Source organism: Acanthaster planci, linkage group LG17 (genome assembly GCF_054643075.1).
Source record: "Acanthaster planci isolate LZ-2023a linkage group LG17, COTS_SCS, whole genome shotgun sequence".
Lineage (NCBI taxonomy): Eukaryota > Metazoa > Echinodermata > Asteroidea > Valvatida > Acanthasteridae > Acanthaster > Acanthaster planci.
In genome coordinates this window covers 3,640,725-3,663,100 of record NC_141793.1, presented here as the reverse complement: position 1 = coordinate 3,663,100, position 22,376 = coordinate 3,640,725, and the positions used below count along the sequence as shown (strand labels likewise).

At 42.4% G+C, this 22,376-nt stretch overlaps 2 protein-coding genes across 3 annotated transcripts in view; one reads left to right on the top strand and one right to left on the bottom strand.

Annotated features, from left to right (window-relative positions):
• Positions 1–4,397, top strand: part of LOC110979336 (putative serine carboxypeptidase CPVL) — a 62,904-nt gene extending 58,507 nt beyond the window's left edge. For both annotated transcript variants that reach the window (XM_022235044.2, XM_022235043.2), the window contains exons 13-14: positions 2,234–2,413; positions 2,777–4,397. In XM_022235044.2, coding sequence (XP_022090736.2) covers positions 2,234–2,413; positions 2,777–2,881 — 285 coding nt within the window. In that variant the 3' untranslated portion in view covers positions 2,882–4,397. The remainder of the gene's footprint in view (positions 1–2,233; positions 2,414–2,776) is intronic.
• Positions 4,398–5,184: 787 nt separating this feature from the next.
• Positions 5,185–22,195, bottom strand: LOC110979334 (glycine--tRNA ligase-like). The gene is made up of 16 exons (XM_022235039.2): positions 21,913–22,195; positions 16,119–16,220; positions 15,566–15,665; positions 14,559–14,700; positions 14,198–14,286; positions 13,629–13,851; positions 12,668–12,817; positions 12,282–12,444; positions 10,344–10,508; positions 9,488–9,595; positions 8,859–9,004; positions 8,365–8,450; positions 7,757–7,866; positions 7,122–7,215; positions 6,621–6,808; positions 5,185–6,181 (listed from the first exon to the last, which is right to left on the bottom strand). Exons 1-16 carry the CDS (start codon positions 22,144–22,146, stop codon positions 6,068–6,070), a joined length of 2,214 nt encoding a protein of 737 aa, XP_022090731.2. The 5' UTR covers positions 22,147–22,195; the 3' UTR covers positions 5,185–6,067.
• Positions 22,196–22,376: the final 181 nt, after the last annotated feature.

Here is a 22,376-nt window from a genome sequence, read left to right as displayed (position 1 = left end):
TACATCAGGGCAAAACATTCCTTTCATCACATCCCCAATGTCTTGCACATGTACTGTTGCATGAAGTGATTTGTGTAACCAGATTGACCTGTTTTCGGTTGATTGATTACTGATTTCAACAGGCAGTGTTGTTCGCAAGGTTGGTGTTGCCTGTACTATGTATAATGCAATTGTTTTTAATCAAACCCTTGAAAATTCACCTGTTTTTCAATTAGCTGTATGTAAAAATTTTGGTCCCTTATGGATTTATACCAGTGAGTATTCTAGTATTCATGAGGAAAACGGTGATGTTATTCTAGGAAGAAAGCCACAGTAAGCACCACAATAAGAGCCAAAGGACTTAGTTACATTTTTTTTAAACCTAGTTCACAATTTACAGTAACTATGCATAAATATCAAGTTTATTCCTACACCCAGCTATTTACAACAAAAACAGTAATCTCGTCTAAAGCTTGATTTGAGCTACCCTTTTTACGAAATCTTACAATTCCGACAGTGTCTTAGGAATAAGTGAGTTTTTTGACCTCTATAGCAATGACAACTTAGTGCTGGAACCAGTTTTGCCATCTGCAGTGTTAAGATCTATATGAAGTAGAAACAGAATTTGGTAAAAAACGTCTTTGTCTCTTGTGTAAACTTCTTGGAAAATTGATTGAATGGACTCATCCACAAACTAAGGTTAGAGGGTACTTTGTTGCCTGGAAAATAAAAGTAAAGATATAAACAGCAAACTGTAAATCAAGATGTTGAGCTAGCAAATTTGAAATAAAAACCAAACTTTGACCTAAAGACCCTTTGGGTGCAAAATACAACTTATTCCTAACTATTCGCTCAGGATTACAGCCAGAGTTTGTAATTATTCGCCATTATGGAATGTGCATTGTAACTTGAAGGATTTATCCAAGACTGCATCTTAGTGCAACAAATTTAGAGAAGGGAAAATGTATTAATAGATTGCTTAATTAACACGTAGCTTAAAACAAGGGCCAGATATTGTGATCTTCAACTTTTTACAATACGCATTGTATTTAAATTAACTAAAGAAGTACGCCTACATTTTTATTCTGAGACAACCTGAAAACTAAGCTGACATTGAATGCCAGTAAAAAAACAGGAAATTTTAAATAATGTTTAGCAAAGTGTGTTTATAAGTGGGTGCAGGGGCCAGGTTACAGAGAGTGTCTCTTTTATTTGCTCAATTTGCAGAGGCAGTGTATGTATGTAAATAATAGTAACAGCTCATAATGCATTTATACATGTGTTTATATTTAGCACGCTCATGTAGATGTACATGTAAATTTCGTATGGTACCTACCTTTTCAAATAAATTCCTATACCATTGCACGGCAACTTATACATGTTGGCATTGTAACCATCTTGTTCTTGTGTGCTGGTCTTTGAAGGCAAACCTGTTAGCCCAAACTAAACAATGCAAAGAAGTTAATAGTCTTGGAAGCACTTGGAAGAAATGCCTTGAAAACACAAACAAGTCTGGAGATCACTGTACAGCTGAATATTCAGGGTTCACTCTCACTTAAGACATGGTAGACTCTTGGTAGATGTTTATCAGTCAGTTGGCTTACTGGCAAGTTTACACTGTAGTAACCCTCAAGCTTGCCTTCCTGCCAAGGTACATGTATACCCCTTGCTACCAACCCAACTCCACTCCAAAGGCCCTTGCCTTACCCCTGAAATATTCAGCTCTCTCCAGAGACTATCTCCAAATCTAATGTTTATAAGTGCGAAAATCCTTCTTTCAAACAAGAAAACCCTGATTGGGTAGAGGCTTAGGCATGGGACTTCTACTCATCGGGTCCTGGGTTCAATCCCCACCCATGCTCTTTTTCGTCAGAAAACTTATAATATAGAGCGAAAAAAGTAAAAAAATCCTTTTTCCACCAGGGCCACCCCTGGGATTTGATCCAGGAACCCCTGGATCAGAATCCCAGGAACTACCCTCCTGAGCTACTGAGCTCTTGTTAAATTAAGCGTTCGGACCTTATACTTAAACCTTAGGATGGAATATTTCGAAACAAAATTACCCATAAGCACTCTGTACGCACATCATCAATATTCATTACATGCAAATAAGGAACAGTATGCAAATTTGTGGAATATCAGTTTAACACTGGTATGCCTTTTCGTACATTTTCAAAGGCCCCTTTGCTACTGTCGAGGTATGTTCTGGGACACTGAATTAACCAAATATCTTTTTTCACAATTTGCCACACAGATTCTGTTTTACAGCGGTCAGCTGGACGTCATTGTCGCGGCCCCTCTGACGGAAGCTTTCCTGGACCAATTAGAATGGAAGGGCATGGCCGAGTACATCTTTGCCGAGAGGAAGATCTGGAAAGTGCAGGGCGACACCGAAGTTGCCGGCTACGCCAAGAAGGTGCAGAATCTTCAGCAGGTGAGTCACTTATGCGCACACTCACTGACTGGGCAGTTCAAATGTCCCTGTGCATAACAAGTGCTGCCTCTGGGGATAGATTTTTGGAGCCTCAAAGACTCTTGCCATAACATTCATTTCAACAGAGCACTATCCACATTTGCAATTGTCCAAGATTTCGAACAGTATCAACTAAACAATTTGTGGGTTAAAGATGTAGACATTGCATTTCCTTTGTGACCTTTATAGTTGGAGTGGTTGACGTTGAAACCATTTTCGAGCGATTGTGCAATTTTGAGGAACTGACAACAGCAATTTTACATCTTCATTTACTTAAGTCGTACAGTTTCGTGCTGTAAAAAGTCTGTTTGTTTACATCAACAGGTGTTAGTGCGAGGGGGCGGGCATATCCTACCCTACGACCAACCTCGTCGTAGCTTTGATATGATTGACAGATTCATCACTGGACGGCCTTTTGATCTCAAATAATAGGCACATAATGAGCATCCTACAGATGCATTACAAGGGCAACAGGGGTTTACAAAGTGGTGCATAGTTAGTTTGAAACGTGAAATGCCCCACTGTTTCCATAGTAGGGTATTACCTTTTGCTTTTTGAATATTAGAATAGGGGAACAGGTTGAGGAAACATATACAGATGCCTGAAGATTTTGTTATTGTGTATTGTGTGGAGTTTAGAGAAGTACAAAATATATGCACTTAGAAGAAAACCAATGAGAGCTTGTTGATTGAGGAAGCTGTTCTAAAGTCAGGTTGTTTTGTTCTTAATGTAAGCAGTTTGGAAATTACATCTTTTCACTTTTCACACAGTAGAAAGTCAGTCATTTGAATAAATTATACATGAACAAGTGAGACTACAATCCAGGCCCAATAGGGTGTACCTTGCTCAAAAACAGTTCTAGCGTACTGAGCAATGATCTCTAACAGCTGCGACAGGCACCCTGTGCCACATGTTACTTTGACTCTTAAATATTTTCCTGGCCGAATAAAGTTTCCAGTTCAGAAGCTCGCGGAAATTGGCTCACTTGTTTTTTAAATCAGATTGTTAATTTTCCTGCCAGGCAGCATAGGGCAAAATTTGGGCCCTCCTCATTGAAAGCGGGACCATCTGACCAGTCTTTTCTTTCAAAGCCATCAGTTAGGCTCTTCTGTTAATTCTTGTAAACGCCAACATTGCCTTTCCATGATAATCAACCATCTTCAAAAAGGGAAAGCTAAGCAATATGTTGTTCCAGTGATGTTTGTAAGTAGGCTCACTTAGCTAGTATATGTATTTAGAATACCGGTACCTTAGTACAAGGGTGAGATTGATGAATAATGAAATAGCCACAAAATAACTAAAGGTTTTGAGGGCCCCCAGCTGGAGTCTATGATATTTGTTTTTTTCCTGAGAGCACTCTTATAGCCTAACTTTTTTATCAGCATTTGTGACCCGCTCTGTCAAAATGAGTCCTGTGTCACCAGAGCCACATTTTGAGTTTTCATTTGTATTAGAAAGAGCAAATTGAGTTTTTTGTTTTGATGTATTACTCAGTTTGGCATCCTGATGAAAGTGGATACTCCATGGTGAAAAATGCTGTGGGTTGCTAATGATTTACACGTGCAAAATTATTCTAAAGGACTTTTTACTCCAAAGTGGCTCTGGCAACTTAAAACTCATTTTCACAGAGTGAGTCACATTTACATATAAGATTTTTTAAGATTTCCAGATTTTTATAAAGATTGTTTGAAAAATCATGAAATCAGGAAGATCTTGATGAAAAATCCTGACATCAAGAAAAATCCTGACAAATCTCACCCGTCAGCATGACTTTGATTTTAAAAACAATTTACAATGTACATGTAGTAACTTGAAGCCTCTTTCTATTTACTGTAAATACCAAGTTGTAACCATTTCTTAGCATTTTGGGGATTGTTTCAGTGTTTTGGTAAATCTCTGAAAGATATATTATTGACATAATAATTAAAAGTTAATAGTTGCGTCATTCTGCTTTGCACAAGGTCTAAAAATACTTTGAATCTGAGGTCAACACTGCTTTTTATTTCCTAACCGTTTCTTTGTTTTTTTAATCACCCTGAAAATCACTCCTATGTAATTTCCCCAACCAAAGTCTCGGACGCTTTAATTCACCCCTTATAAGGATTCCTACATGTACTAACTTTTAACGCCACTTGAACTGCCAGATGTTGTAGTGATGCAATGCAACCCTGGAAAATTTCTTAAGCACTGCTATTATCAGACTGAATACAACACGATACCACAAATACACTACATGTGCCACATTTGCCGGCCATATTTCAGGGGTGCTACATGTATTTCTCATCCGTAAGTTCCACAGATATGACCTGTTTCGCCTGAAACAATCTGACAATTGTAAGAGATAATGTGTTAGGCCTCCAAGTACCACTGAATTGCTGACGAGCTGAGTTGACCGCCTGCTTCTTTATTCAGAGTCCCCGGTGGCATGTATTAAATAGGGAACGGCGAGCATCGACCAGGTTAATGCCAATGGTGTCAGCCCCACGGGAAGTCACTAGACGGGCAAGGAAGTGCTCCTTTTCATTGATGCACAAACCCATAACATATTACAATACCACTCGACCACTTACGCCTCCCTTACCTACAGTATTACCGCCCTCCCCCCAATGACAAGGCGATAGAGTTGGTTAAGACATTGGAACTGACCACTGTATCTACTGTCCACTTTCTCTCACTCGATGCACAAAATCCACTGATTTCATTGGCATTGGTAACCCACAAATACCACATAGTTACATTTTATAACTTCTTTATTCACTCTTTCACACAGATTTTTTTGTAAACATGATTTTAAGTATCCAGAGACCAGTTGTGTAAGATAAATTTGAGAACTACCTAGAAGATCAACTTATGCCAAAGTCTGACATATTTATGACTTTGAAATGAATCCTGACTGGGAATGCTGTTGCTGTGTTATATGATTCGGGCAAGTTCTATCAGGAGTGCATTAACCACTCGGCACCGGGATTCCTGGTACCGGAGACATTGACCGTATATTCCTGGCTGGGGTACCCGAAATCGGAACTAACGAACTGGGCCTTGTAACAAAATACCGAACTCGTAACAAAAGACCGAGCTGCTGGGACTAGCCAATCAAGGTTCATATGCTGTCAACACAGAGTGCTGGCAATAGCGGAGGTAATCCGTCATTATTTTGAAACAATACCACTGTTTGTCACTGCCAGCACCAGCAGATTATCAGCGGGGACAAAAGCCTTCCAGCATTCCAGCGATGCACGATACCATACCACTGCACGCTCATGGAATCTGGCTGCATTAGTAAAGACAACACAGCCATCCAGCAATGCACTGGGCCAACACCGCACAATGGGGGCTCTTTACTTGGTATCAGGTGTGGCTGTATTAATCGGGCATAAATGGAGGTTGCCTGTCAGATTAGACTAGTTTTAGTTTTACTGGATGAACAAATTATTTCAGTGCTTTGCAAATTTCTTTTTTTCCGCGTTTTATCCGGCAACAGTTGCTAACTTAGAGGATCTCAAATTTGAATTCACAAGTATATGTTCAAAAACAAAAATTGAAAAAAGAAGAAGATATTTTCAAATGTATTACTTGCAACGGACTTGAAGGTGAGCATGTCATGAGCATCATCCTTTATTGGCCAGATGTGCTTTCCTGTCCCTCAAAGCTGGGGTACTTCTGCAGAACGTCCAGCCACGTTATCTTACCGTTTGACAAATCGCTCACAATTGTGGGCAACTCATCCACCTGAAAGTGAGATGCAAATCCAAATAATGGAGTTTATCGTGCATGCAAATTTGTGACAATTCATATTTTACCATGCCAGCTATTCAGTAATTCTTAAGAGCAAAATCTTTTTGTTTTAACCAAATGTTAGAGCTAACCAAACTGAGCACAGGTGTGTTTAAAGACTAGTCAAGGAAAATTTCACTGTGGAATTATTTGACAAGGCCTAAGTTGTGCATGCAGGATCTGCTCATGCCTAAACCAGACTGATTTCCTTATCAAGTCCATCAGATGGCCACTTTCAGAAGGTGGGTGCTGAAATATCCGTGCATGATAGGCAATAAGGTACATGTACGTCAAGTGAGTATCACCACCAAGTCTTATGTTCAAAAGTATCAAGAAGGTTAACAGTTACCAAACAGGATAGGGGAAAAAAATTCGGCCCTGATTTGCCACTCACCGGGGCGCGTATTTGCTTCATGGTGTCCCGTTCCCGCAGTGTTGCCGTGTGGGGCTCCTTCAAGGAATCAAAGTCCACCGTTATCCCGAACGGGATAGCGATTTCGTCCGTCCGGGCGTAACGTCTCCCGATAGAGCCAGAGCTGCTGTCCACCTTGTGGGAGATGTTGGCGTCAGACAAGGCCTTGGCTGCAATTGGTCAAATGTGGAGACAAATTTAAAAAGAAGAACGCACCAAAAGCATGCAACCGGGGGGATTTATTAAACAAAATGGACAAAACCAGAACATCTCAAGTTGTTCAATGTCAGTTCACTGTGAGCTGAACAGAAGTGATGGCACTGGTGGGGGGGGCTACACAGTATGGCCCGTGGAGCAGAAACGGTTCCGTCACGCATGTCATCCAATTACATTTTTCTGACAGTCATCTCAATCTGAGACACACAAATGCTGCAAACTGAAACATAACAGAAGGGTCAAACAGCTCGGTTGGTTTGCACTCACACAAGTCCTTCACCAGTGGCTCAAACTCCTTGTTGCTGCTGAGAGGTAGCACGGAGCACTTGTAGGGAGCAACGATGGCTGGCAAGGTGAAATACTAGAGACAGAAGGAGAGTCATAACACACTCAGTAGCTGCTACGGAGTACTCAACCATATTGATTTAATCCCATTCAATCTGCTAGGAATGATACGTGTCTTTCTTAAAGAGTTTGGTCAGGATGAGGCTGAGACTTCCACTTCGACACTTGACACTAAAGTCTTTAAGGTAACATAATCTATTACAAATGGGTCACACTGGTCGACTGGGTTTCTGGCATTGTCACGCCAACTGAAGTTATGCTAAACTCAATAAGACAAATAATAAAAAGAAAATCTATTCCAGCAAAGAAGTCTACTTAACCAAAACTCAGATTAATCACGAGTGATGCAAAAAAGAGACAATTCACCTCAGAAGGACCAACAAACTGATCCAGATCCCAAGTGATTAAAACTCACACTCCCATACAGACAAGAGGAGATTCTGAACAACTACTTCACAGCGACTGTACTTGAGCACGTTTCATGCCGCCCCTTAACAAGGTCACATCACTGGTCTCTCTTTCCAAGCATCTATTACTGAAATTGCTGGCCATCTTACCGTTCGCTGTTCATCTCCTTCCCTGACTTTGAAGTTGTGCTCCAGGATGGAGTACAAGATTCGGCCCACTCCAAACGAGGGCTCAATGACAGATGGCTTGATCTCCTCAACTGTTGGAAAAGAGAATTGAGATGGGTGAGGGTGTGATGGTACCACTCATTATTTGCAACAAGAAATTCATTTCTTTATTGTGCCAAATCTCCAGGAAGTTCCCACTGATAACTTCCATTCATTTTGACACCAATGTCATAATGGGGCAATCATTCTCATTTTAAATGACCATCTTTCCAAGATAATCAAAAAATTTACTCTTTCAACAAAGATGCTGAATGTGCAAGGACCTGCACACATGAAACCCTAAAAGTAAAGAAATTTCCGTAACAACAAAGCCTCATGTAGACTAGAATTCAAACTTCACAGCCGTACTCAGAATGGGATGTCTTTACATGCATACCACGTGTCAATAAAACTGGGCATGGAATAGCCACATTTTGGGAGGGGGCAAAATCTCTCTCCTGCCTGGAGGTCTGGAAAAAATCCTGGCTCTGCTGATGGGATCTAGTCGCATATTATAAGAACCAACAATAACCTTAACCGTGTTAACATACCATGCAGTGTCTTTTGGTATCTCTTGATGGTTACCATGTCGGGCTTCAGGCTGAACGACTTGCCATCCACTTGTACTTCTGCTTCACTATCCAACAGCAAGACACAAATCAGACACTGACCGACTCAGAAAACTTAAAAGGGCCCAATCGAGGCAATGATACATTGTACATCAAACTGGAAAATCTTTTACCTTGGAAGTTTTTTATCAGGTTTTTCAAAACAAACAGTTTGGGGGATGTGAGCCACGTTTGGTTTTCAAAATGAGGCAATACTAAATACATATTTTTTGGGGTGATGATTGGGCATGATTATCATTCTTCCAGCTTTTGACAAAGAGTCACTTTTCTTAAGACGCAACTGGTCTAGGTTTCGCTAAAATGTCTCCATCGAGCCTGGAGTATCTGTGTGTACTTACACAGCAATGTAATATTAGCTCTACTACAAACGCTGGTTCCTACTGGACTCTCAGCCACATTGCATGCAAGTAACTCACCTCTTCTCCTTGAGGGCCAGCTCAAATTCCACGACCTGATCCTCCGACATGCTCGCCAGGTGCTCCATGATCGCCTTGGCATCCTTCTTGAAGGCTTTACCCACAATGCCCTTCTGTGGGACCACCTCGATGACGTCAACAGTCTTGTGGAGGTTAGAGGTTAAGGCAAGACTGGTCTTTGGGCTAGCAAGTGCATCCCCAATAACCTTGAAAAAAACTAATGACCCGAGTACTGCCCAGCCAGAAGCCTGTTTTGAGTCAAAGGCCTCTCCAAGAATCTTGGACAGTGTAAATCAACGGAAACCCTCAACATTTTCACCCACATAATGTCCATTTTCATGACAATGCTAAGCCGAGTGATTCATCAAAACAAAGAACTCACTTTGCTCCTTCCAATGCAACCCTAAAATTATTGAAAAATTTGTCTTAAGACTCACTTTGTGGGATCTCTGATCACATAGGCACTCAAATTGTTTTCCATCTTCAGTTTTCGCCCTAAAATTTAGCAAGAAAGACAAAACTTTCCTCATTTCAAATCTCAAAACAAACCTCGGGTACTGGACTCGGAAAACCACTAGGCAACTTGTTATGTCACTTATCCATTGAAACCCTATATTTCCCAAGGATATCGGCTGTGGGAGTTTCTTCTCGGCAACCAGCGGCACCTTGGTGGCCTTCATGTGGCAGCTCAAATCATAGCAAGACCTGTCAGCACATCCCACACACTCCACCCAACCCTGAAACATGACACAGAAATAGGTAGCTACTTGTGACAGATTGGCGGCAGAACACTGAAGTGTCTGTTTTGAGTGGTAAAGCAGTGGTCCTCAAACGAATTAGTGATCGATGCCATCCACCAAAAAAACTTGAAATCAAGTTTATTCCTCTGCTGCGCAAAGTTTCAAATCTCATTTCTGTAACACCTTTACTGACCATTACCCTCTGCAGAATTTAGGCCAGAAACCCTGCGAAACCCAATTTAATGTCAGACTAAATAATTCCATTCTGTTGGATTCAAAATCTGGCTGTCCTTGAGCAGGGCACTTTATCATAAGATGCTTCTCTCTATCCAGGGATCAACATAATACAGTGATGACGTGGGCATCATTGCATCATATGCATCATATCTCTGGACATCTAGGAAGAAATGAATGATGGTATGACTGCAAACCAACCAAAGGCTGCTTCATATTGAGTACAGATGCAATTTTGTGACAGCGGATTGAAATCTATTCGCAAGAGTTGAACATATTTCAACTTCAGGGAAATTTGCTGCAAAGATTTTGTGACAACAGGTTGCTTCACTTTCACAATCGCCTTAACTGGCAATAAGGTTGACAACGGTCCACCCAGCACTAAAATTCAAAACAGCTTCTTCTGCCATTAGAATATGCACTCCAACCCACAACTAAATGAATATTGTCGACAACATCGAGAGTGGGCCAGCAGTTTTACACCCCTTATTCGTGTTCTACTGTCACTCACGTACGACGTCTTGCATTCAGCATCCCAGCAGTCACAGGCGTAGTGGGCCATCTCATTGTCCAGGTGCTGACGAAATCGCAGCTTGGCTGGGTCCACACCCACCTTCACCATGAAGAGATAGATGCGGGCCATGAAGTAACCCAGCACCGGGCTGGCTATGATGCCCTGCAGAAGCCAAAGAAAAAAAGCGTATCTTGACTGACTTCATGAACACTGATTTCATTTGTCATCTGCAGTTACCCATTTGGTTGAGAAGGGTACGTACTGCTCCAGTTCGAGCCTTAACCCTAACCTTCCCCAACCACACAGAATTAAACAGTAGTAAAGTGTTTAATTCTGTGGGGATAGGTCTGGTAGGCCCATAACAGCTGGCTTTGGCATTGGGTTCGGAAAAAACAAAGTCCAACAGCCTCTTGGGGTGGGGTTTCACTGCAAAAGGGTTTTTGTTACCATAGTTAACCGATTCTTGTTAATCTATTTTACGTAACATGATTTTTATGCAATTGTATTGTACGGATTTTATGTGATTACATTTTCCAATATTATAATTTTCATTTTTTTATTTAACCACTTCGTGCCGGGGCATTTTTCAACGTTGAGGATGCTGGGCCGGCATGACTATCATTTTTTCCGTTTTCAAAATCCTTCAACAATTCATCATTCCATTTAACAGTCGTTTATAGCCACACAGAGTAATCTTCAGGCACTACTCTAAGTTGACAGGTGACCTTCATTGACGCCCAAATATTTCAGCCAGGCCTGCAGCCTTGTAAACAGAGCCCAGATTGTGCGGTGTTATACAACTGTCTTTTGTTCACGAACCTGGCTCAGTGCACTGCTGACCTCTTTTCAATAGGGGCTAGATTAGCGTGCAGCGGTGCTGTGTGGCTCATCGCTGCGGTGGTGGAGAGCTTTTGTCCCCGGTGGTAATCCGCTTGCTCTAAATACCCCAAACCCTGGTATACGGTTTCAAAATAACGCTGGATTATCACCACTTTTGAGAGTGAAAAATGCCGGTAATGCCCAGCAGCCTGGTCTTTTGTTCGGAGTACGGTCTTTTGTTACAGGGCCTTGTTTCCTTTGTCCGAGTTCGGAGACCCCGGCCACACATATAAACCATATGGCTCCGATTTCGGAGTCCCCGGCTGGTAGTGGTTAATGTTTAATCGTCGTGTTTATTATTAAATCAAAGTGTTTTGTATCTTTGAGTAATTTACGTAAGATAAGTATTTTTATACTCCATTGAAAAGCATCTTCTTTTTAGACGACATGACTACCATATGAAAATAAAGGTCATTATTATTATTATTATAAACTGAGCTCCTTGGTTTGATGTATGAGCACTCGTTTTGGTATCCTGATAAAAACCAGGACCTGTGTGGGTGACAAAATGTTGAGACTTCCTATTGATTTATGGAGTGCAAGATTATTTCAAAGGCTTTTAGTTACCTCTCTTTTGTTAAGTTGGGGCACACAGTTACTCTGTGCATGAACAACAGAGGGAGCCCTTTTCACCAAGTGACAATCTCTCTCTGGGTAACACACCATGCATGCTTGATCACACACAGCCAGGCATGAAGTTTACACAATAAGTTTGCAAATTGGTAGCTTATTCACATAGGCACTGGGTAAATAGTTTGCCAACTGAACCTCCTAATTTGCATATGGATATTTCTGCAAAGGAGGGATATTTGGCAGGTGGCTTGGCCTGGGCTACTGATACACACCCACCATACACCCCCACACAAACTTCAGACCTCTCTGCACAGGAACAAGTGACGGATTTACAACTTCATTGAGTCATTGTAAACCGAAGTCATTGAGGTTTAGTTGACAGTAAACACTTTCAGGTCTCATCCTGACAGAACGTCACTGCTTGGTATCAACGCACCCTCTTGCTCCCTGCAAGTAGCCAATCAGCCTGGCGTCAGCTTTTACCTTTTCCACAGCTTCGCCAATGGTCATCTGGCAGGCCGACTTGCCATCCAGCTGATCGCAGCCGGAGAAGAGTGCCACCTTAAGGTCGGCCACTGAAGAGAACTTGGGATGGTCCTTGTCGGTCGGGTCAATAAAATGCTCAATCTCACACATGGTAAACTCCCTACATTGAGGCAAGAGAATGAATGGTCCTGTCAAATACCGAGGCCTGAAATTGGCCAAGCACTCAAAAATCTGGTTAGCAACAAACAACAGTTATCAGCCAAAATTTTAGGGAAAATTTACTGCCTGTGACTTGTTACCAGTCAAGCAATGATTACCACTTACTGGCTCCAGGAAAATTACGCTATATGATACTCTCAAGCCATGTTAGGCCAGACGCTTACCGTACTCTGATGAGGCCGGACCTGGGCGAGATCTCGTTCCTGAAGGCATTTCCAATCTGGGCTGCAGCAAACGGCAGCCTACCCTGATTGAACTCCAGAAGACGCTTAAAGTTGACAAAAATACCCTGGGCTGTCTCAGGCCGCAGGTAGCTGCAACAACAAATTCAAGTAATAGCTTTTTTAAGGAGTAAGGAAACCGCAAGTCAAAAAGGGCAGGGGCCAACCTCATATCTATATAGACCCTTGAATACAAGAGGTCCACGTGATGCCTAACCATGTGGGGACAAAGCCAGTTTCTCACAAGGTTTAGATCCTTTTGAGAAACAATTTTAGAGGCATATTTGGGGCAGGGGTTATCATAGCAGAAAGAAGAGGAACAGTCGAGGAAACCAGCAACAAGAATCCAGCTTCAAACAGCATTCACAGTGCAAGAGAAATAAGAGCATTATCTAAGGACCTACATCTCTCATTGTAAAGAGAGCCAACCAATTAACAAATGTGGTGATAAGCAGTGCAGATGGAGAGTTTCCGTTATTTTACTTCACTTCAATATTGACTTAACATGACCCCCCCCCCTTTTGCTCTGCTGTAGAAAACTCTACAAAACTAGAGGTTTACAACATACTCCAAAATTATCCTTTTCACTCAGTACTCCATTTGGAGTCTTGGTCATGAATTGCACCCTCCAAAGCCCTCTGCGTGGATGGCTTTGGCATATCTGCTGGAGTGGTCCAAAATCATATCAAAATAGCAACGGTTAAAAGCCAATACAAATTACGTATCAAAAAACTTCAGCCGCACTAGCCCATGTATTGGATGGAGGAAAGGAAAACCTTAAACTGCTCAATTCCACGCAGACACAAGAGATCCAAAGCCTTTCAGAAATGATAACAATTGAAGTTCTTGTTCTTTTCTGACACGGCATCAGTCAACGTGAACTTCTTGACTGAACACTGCTCACCCCGGTAAGTTGCCTGTGGGCCCGATGGACGTGCCAAACATCAGATTGAAGTCCATGGGCTCGCTCAGGCTGTTGTTGGTAAGGGGCGATTTGAGGTTGTACTTCTTGAAGAACTCGGCTAGCTGGTCCTTGCCGTAGCAGTCCAGCCGGGCCAAGACGGTTGCGTACTCATCACGTTGCTCGACTGTGGTCTTCTTGTCTTGTAGGTGCTTCTCAAGATGTGCTGTTAGAAAAAAAAAACCAAGAAAATTACAGTGTATCAAGGGGAACAGAAACAAACACTTTAACATAACTGCATAAAGATTTTAAAAATTACCAAGTAAAGTTTGAGTTGAAGTTGAAAACATTTCAAAGTGAATCAATATTCTTGATCACATCCTGGCATTCTTGATTACACCCTGTAGTATTTCCAGGAATCATGAATTTTATTTGGGGAAATTAGAAAAAAAACGGTCCAGTGGTGGCAGGACAATATAAAAATTCTTCTCAAACTGAATGTGGGAAAACATTTTAGAGAAGACTGCTTCAAGTTGTGTTAAACAGATTATGGAATATCCCCCTGTATTTACCTTTGAGTAGATGGTCCGCCCTGAAGCATTCCCCAGTCTTCAGGTCTTTGACCATGTAGTCTGCAAACCGCTCAACATGACCAGAAGCCCTGAAATCAAGCAGTATTTACCACTTGGCAATCTTCATGAGATGTAGCATGCAAAAAAATAGTCGGCCAAAGATATACGTCAATGTGTATGATCTTTTCTGTAACTTTTGATGGAAACCAACCCCAAGATATCCTAAATATAAAAAAAATGTAAAATTGGGTGCCAAGTGTTCACCAAATAATGTCACGTGTAATTCTGAAGGCCGAGTGAGTTTTAAGAAAGTTTGCACAAGGATGATAATGCACAGGAAATGCCGTCGATCTTAACTGACCTGAAGACGGCATCTGGCGTCAGCATACTGCAGTCTACCTCCAACATGCCCTCCTCAATGATGAAATGGTTCCGCCACAGGTTGATGAAGTTAGCCTTCAGCGCGCAGCCCACGGGCCCAAAGTCATACAGGCCGCTTACCCCTAGGTAACAGACAAGTCCAGACTAACAGGACTTACGCAATTGCAAAAAAAAATCACTGAATTGTGAGTTGTATTAAACCTAAAAAAAGACCTGCTCTAAAGTTTTTGGAGGTTCAATACTTGATTCAGTCCTGTGGTACCTTTCCCTCGCTGTCCGAGTTCAACTGCTTTGCCTGTCAGCTGGACTTGTAAACACACTCCATGTGCACAGCAGGATAGAAAACCTGTTAACCCTAACCGCCAAGCATATTGTTTGGCTTACACTACACAGTACTACAAAATACTAAGTAATAGTCTGAGCCTGAAGGACCTAGCGCTACAGATTACTACTTCTGGCTAGGTTACTTCCATTGTTACTCGTACAGAGAACAATGAAGCCATGCATTCATAGTGCCACAGCACTGTATGGTACATTGTCTTATCTATTGTATCTTATGGCTTCACAGAACAATAAAGTCATGTCCTCTTACAAGCGACAGCGCTCAGTACTACATTTTACCACAGGAAGTAATTTGTAGTATTATGTAGGGTTAGGGTTAACAGAGTGATTTACTCATAATTTGCTCATCAGAGGATTGTTTTTGAACAAGTTGATGGCCTAGTCAAGAGCGAGAGCTTTGGCAAACACAGGATGTTTGCAAAAGCTCCCTCAATGGAAAGGGAGACCACCTTGGCCAACAGTTTAACCTGGGAAGCAAGTGCCCACAGAAAGCCCTACCTTTCAATGAAAACTGACTCTCTGCAAACCTGTGTAAGCACGGCATACCAACCCAATCAGACATCACTGTCACTGCCGGGTAAAAACCTGACCTCTTTGTTCACGTTCGCGAAGTCTTGGAAGGCCAACGCATCACCTTAGCCTTACCTCCGTATATGGCAAAGGACTGGTCGTAGAAGAATCGCCTCTTGAGCGTGTCCTCCATCTTGAGGCGGTCAAAGTCATCCTTGGGAGCCAAGGCAAGCTCCTGAAATCATCCAAGGTACAAACAGGAAGAGTAAAGACCACTACAACAAAGAGCCCCGATACAAAATTACCAGGACATTTCCTAAATCCTCAAGAGGAAAAAAACATGCAACTGACCAATGACGCTTTTTTTTCTAACCCTTCAAAACCCTTAAAATCCACTAAGAGTTGTAGAAATTTGAAGGATTCATGAAAAGTTCCAGACATCTAGAAACTGATAAAAATAGTTGCAGCATAAATGCCCGCGAGGAAGTAAACTTGGTGATCCGTCTCAACACAGCACATCTTTCAAATGATTTTCAATGAAACACAACTGGGCAATCCTATTCATAGCAAGACAGAGGTTAGGTTTCTGAAGTGCCCAGCTTAATTTGATAAATCCCTGAATGATGGAAGTGGGCAGACAGGTACATGTAAAATGCAATTCTCAAAAACGTCTTGTTTTAACTTATACCTTGTCTTCCAAAGCTTTCTTGCGAGCTTTCAGCTCCACAACTGCTTTCTTGACTTCATTTACATCAGCTTTTTCCTCCTTCAACTTCCGAACTAAATCTCCCTGAAAAAATAAATACCACTGCGCATAACATCGTTGCTACACACTAGCAGATTTGCAGCAGGAACAATCTGGAGCTACTTCTATGTCTGCTGTAAAAGAAATTACGTGTTCACTTTCCGTTCAATTACTAGCTGTGTGTACTCAAAATTGTGGTTAAAAGTCAAGAAATTAGCCCAAACTTTGTGACGATAATATTCATGATAAAGATGGTGTTTGGTATACATACTGATAAAAGGTTAATAGAGATATCTGGGCAAAACTAGTTTTTTATGTACATACCGTTACATGTACGTGAAGGCAAACTTGTAAGTTGAAACAATCTTTTTTTTTTAAATGGAATGGTTTGCTGGCTTTAAATAAAACAAACAAAAACATGTTTAAAAAAAGGAATTTTACAATTCGTTGTACTCAGTAAATCATGAGTGAGTCTTTGAATCTCATCTGTAGTCTATTTGCACAATGTTACATGTGCTGGTTTGTGTATGTGCTTTTCATTGTCAAAACAGGTGCAGTGAACTGTAACGACATTGCCAGGAGCACTGGGAATGAAGCACAGATAGCTGAATCAGGTGTTTCACTTGGATGGCTTGGAATAATGACCACAGACCACTGTGGGTAAGGAAAGAGAGAGACGCTCTTCCCTTGGTTTTCCCACAATACACTGCACTGTAGCTATCGTGCAAATCCAACTTAACTACACGGAGTTCTTTACCAAATTGTCACTGCTACTTTAAATGCTCCTGTGGGCATTTATCGGGAAGAGTTCTATATTCGGACGCCAGTAATTATTCCCTCCAGGGACCTATTTGCCATCAGAAAGCACATCATGTCCAGAAAAGTTCAAACTTCAAATACAAAGTTATTTACCGAGAAAACAGAATTTTTCAGACCAGTCTCATAGGGTTCTGAATTTCCACACACATGGGCATCGCTAACTTTTCACACATAAGCCGGGGAGGGAGTTCCATACCCAGACCATCACTTGACACCCTGTGAACAAACCCTATGAGACTTGTCTGAAAAATTTGAAGCATTTACTAAGTAAATTCGTCAATATTTTCTCTTCTAAATTTGACTCTTCTTAGGACTTGTTACCACTTTCTGACAGCTGGCACATAATCCCCCAAAAATATAATGTAAAAAAAAAGGATCTCTTATCAAAGTGATAACATATCCCATGCACAGAGGAAGTCCTTTGGGCCGAATTCGGGCAGCTTGTTCCCGTATGTTCACGAACAGCTTGATTTGTTCGTGGGTCGGCCACTCGAACGCTGGGAACAAACAACCGGTTATCGCTGGTAGTTAGTGACAAGCAACAAGCAACTTGGCGGCGTCCATGTAGGCTACGTTATTCGAGAGTTAATGTTTGGATGGGCTGAATTCTTTTCTATATAAACAGGAACATTCACTTCTGTGTTACGGTAAATAATTAACGTTAATTTTGCAAAACTTCCCACTGTCTATGGCTTTGGAAGCCATCTCTCTACTCTTTGCAGCAGTTCAAAAATCAAAATCTCACGAGTTTTTCCATGTGTTCCTGTAAAACCCTGACGAGGAGATGGTGTGTGATCCTGTTCCGAGAACAGTGTTCTTGAGTCGTGTTCCCGCCGTTCGAGGGTGAGAACAAGAAACCCGTGTCAAGAACGGGTGGCCCAAACTCGACCAAAAAGTAAAAAATCATTGTTCTCCCTTATGTACTAGTAAGTATGTAGCTACATGTACTTTGACAACTCAAAGTCACTACTCCGTCATACTCTGTGTATGATGGGTTTACAGTCACTTCGCCCCATTTCAACATCGCCCCTAACAACTTCGCCCCATCCCCACATCGCCCCAACCACTTCGCCCCATCCCCACATCACCCCATCTCCACTTCGCCCCATCTCCACTTCGCCCCATTTCCACTTTGCCATCCATGCTCGAGTGTGTTACAAGCCTCTTCAAAAATGGTCGAGAGGGGAGTTCCACAAACGACATGTAGTTATTCTAGAAAACTCTATGGCATTAAATTACTGTCGACTGCACTGTCCATTATGGTGAATTGATACAGAGGCCTACATGTATGGTTGGACTAGCATCAGGGTTATTTCTCATCCTCTTCAAGTTTATTTAAAAGTGACACACAATTCCGTTGACATTGTTCTGGTAATAATTGTCAATGCATCCAGACAGCTGTATCTGGGCGATTGGATGAAGCTCAGCACGCAGGAAATTTTGTGGAAACAATGCTAACTTCAAGTACGAGCAAAACAACCTGAAATTAAACTGAACAACATAGAAAATACACACAGACAAAATACTAAGTATTAACGTGAAGAAATCTTGCATCATCGATGTTTTTCGATGCGTGACAGATCACGTACATGTATGGTCGCCGCGGCATGAATAGACTGGTTACCACACTCCATCATGCATTCTCTTACATGGGTGCGGCGGGAACCAGCACTCTGCGCACGTGTTTTTATCAAAGCGACAACGAAACATGAAGAAAACTTTTTTTGCTAACTTGCCAATAAAAATGTTAGGGTCTCGCCAAAAATTTGGGTCCCGCGGTCGGGAAATCAGAAGCATTGTTTTGGCCTTTGAAAGTTGGATTCTCAAATCGTTATTTGGGTACTCAAATGTCAATGTTTTTACTTGTTGCATCTAGACCTATGCCTCTTGTTACTGAAGAACAAAATGAACGATAATCGTTGATTATGCAAGGGTAAGTACTTATCTGAAGTATAATCAAGATTATACGAGTCCTCCAGAGGTGATAATCAACTTGCCTTCCGCTGCCTGCGAGGGCGTTTTCACCAGTCTTTAAATGAAAAAGCTCTTCCCGCCACACCAAGTGACCTCTGACCTCTTTGAAAGTACTGCACTATCTGGGTGGGTCGTATCCCTATGGCTCGCCAAGACGGGATGAAGATAGGGTGGGCTAAAAAATTTTTTTTTTTTGAAACACGCCATGAGGCAACATCTTCTACAATATAGCAATGAACAAGAAAAAAGCCACAACTTTAACACTAACAAGTGAAACTTCAAAAACATTCAAAAGGCAAAGTATCAACTGAACTGTAAAATGAGCAAACTTAGCTCTACGCCACTTACAATACACATTACATGCACATGCATCCAGATCATATGTGCATAAGAAGATCATGACAAATATTTGCATCAGAACAAGTAAACAAACTCACAGAGTTTAGAAACATGTAGGGTCAACGCATACCAGCTGTCCAAATCATGCCTCATCAATCTCAAGCATGGAGAATCAAGGGCTAGGGATACTGACATTACCCCAACAACCGGCTGGAAGTTGATTCTCACCTCCGGAGGACTCGTATAATCTCGATCATACTTCAGGTAACTACTCACCCTTGCATAATCAATGATTATACTTCCCCTCCTTCGGTTTCGAATCAACTTGCAATTTTGAAGCTGATTTCAGGATTACCTCCGCCATGGGCGAACTTGTCAATTTCTTAAGATAAAAGGTGTGGAAAGTGGAATCTGACGCCCAATCCGCTGAATCTGTGATAACTTGCAAGGATATCCCTGAACTAAAAGATGCTGAAGTCACTGCACCACGCGTGGAATGTGCCTTAAACTTTGTGGTGTCAACCCCAGCCAGACGTAACATTTCAACAATCCAACGGCTCACTGTTGAAGATACCACCGTTTTATGAGGTTTCATGTGATTGATCAGAAGCTGAGTTTCCCCATTCCGGAGGGGAGCTGTACAGTTGATGTAACAGGACTTTGCCTCCACTGGACACAAGGATTTCTTCTCAAAGGCCTTAACTTCAACACTTTTTAGTGGATGGCCAGGTCGGCTTTGTTTCTGTAATCTGGAGTGGATGAACCTTAACGAGTTACTTGTGATCGCCAATTGATTGATTGCAAATAACCTTGGGTCTAACATCCACTCTAACCTGTCCACAAAGACTCAGGACTGCTGGTCCGCCAACACATTGTCCACCCTGGGAACATGAGAGGCTGTCAGCATGATATTCCTCGTCAAGCACCATTTCCACATTTTCACAGCCATTTGGGACAAATTTTCTGTGCGAGTTCCTCCTTTGTGCTTTATGTACGCCAGAGCAGTTGTATTGCCCAGATGTAACATGATGTGACAATCTGTCTTGTTCTTGGCAAAGGTCTGCAGGGCTAGAAAGGAAGCAAGAAGTTCTAGATAATTGATATGGTTGGTGCTCTCCTCTGCAGTCTATTCCCCCCCCCATTTTGCCAAGCTGGCAATGAGCTCCCCAACCATGAGTTGAGGCATCCGACGTTATCGTCAGTTGAGGATATGACAGGACCAGTGGTTTGCCATTCCAGTGTCTGAGGCAGTGTTTCCTCCACTGCAACTCGTGAAGACTTTCTTCTGACAGAGAGACCAGACTCTGGTAAGTGGGATCTACTCGGACAGACTGAATTAGATCCGCCTATAAGGCCCTTAGAAAAATTGGTGCTGAAACAACATCTTCGGCTGTAGCATTCATTTTTCCAATGAGACTCGCCAGGGGCTCTGCTGATTGCATGGGATTTTGGGCCATCTGGGTGCAGTTGTGCGATGACTTCTAGCTGTGTGTTGCCAACGAGAAGTAGGACAGGAGACTCTTTCTTGGCATGTCTCTATTTTCTCAAAAGCTTTCTCAATCATGCCTTTAAACATTTCAGTTTGGGTCTGCTGCATGGCAGTCAAGACCTCCATTTACTGGGGTGAGAATCCCGCTGTAGCTCCATCTTGTGGGGGTCTGGAGATCGAACCACTTTGCCCTCATCCAGTATGTGATGCCTCTGCCTGATCACGGCCCCGTGAAGGGAGGCGTGCATCTGGCCTTATGTAAAGGTCCCGATCAATAGGGAAGTGTGAAAGATGATCATCAGGGTCGTCCCGGTCCCGCATGGGGAAGCATGACATGGGTCGTGACACCGCAGATTCATCTGCCGACACGTTCGACATGGTCCCTGCACGTGTGGTTGGTAGCCACAGAACCCTTGCTAAAACAAGGCTATAAACGGCTGCAAGGACTGAGTTTGGGACACACAAGGCCTCAAGAAAGACTGACAATAAGTTAAAGGATAATAACACACCAAAAGGGCATACAAATAACAAGTATAAATCAATGATATATGCCAATTTCTCGCACGAAAACATTTACTCACACGAAGCGCCCGTTGCAGTAAGCAGAAGAGGTCAGAGGTCACTTGGTGTGGCGGGAAGAGCTTTTTCATTTAAAGACTGGTGAGGGTGCCCTGGCAGGCAGCAGAATGCAAGTTGATTCGAAACCGAAGGAGGCAAAGTATAATCAATGGGGCGAAGTGGAAATGGGGCGAAGTGGAAAATGGGGTGAAGTGACCAACACCCATATGATGGAGTAGTGACTTTTGAGTTCTTGAAATAGTATGTAGCCATAGCCTTATCTGACACGGCATGCACGGCCGGGGCCGATCATGCCGAACAGGCAGGAGCTAGCCTACATGCTAAAACTGGGCCTAGCTATAAAGCATATGTTCCTTCCCAACTACCTGGCTACAGTTGGGCACGCCAAACGTTGTCAACTGTGTTCAGGTTAGACATAGATAGGCCAGGCCTACTGACTGTAATCCGTCCCTGCATGTCCGTGCGCCCATCGTGAAGTTAATACAGCTAGGCCCAGATGGGCAGGCCTACTACCACGACACCGTAGCCGGGTTTTACCTGTTCCTTCACTGCCACCCGCAGCGGCGCAAGAATTTCATCGGTATCCCCCATTCCAAGTCCCCAAATGTTATTTTCTTGCCAAACTTTGAGCGCCTTTCCGCCTCGCGATGCTTGTCTAGATCCCCAGGAACAGGATAGACCTTTCGCACTCAAACTTAGATGCCTTCGTGGACTCCGAGCACGAAAAAGCTGACGTAAACATACGGCAATTCTGACAGACCGAAATGCCATGCCACATGGATGTGTTGATTATGCATGACCTTTGCCACTGGTAGTTTGTAAATTGAGGAAGCCCGTGGTGTGCACGTTGATCTCCATTATAAAGTGCACGTGGCCGTACATTTGCCGCACACCACTGACGGTGGGTCAAGGGTTAAAGTTCTTAGGTCAACGTTTTCATACAATAGCTAAAAGGAACAGTTTAAGTTAATACCACAGGGTGCAATGGTTTTTTTTTATCA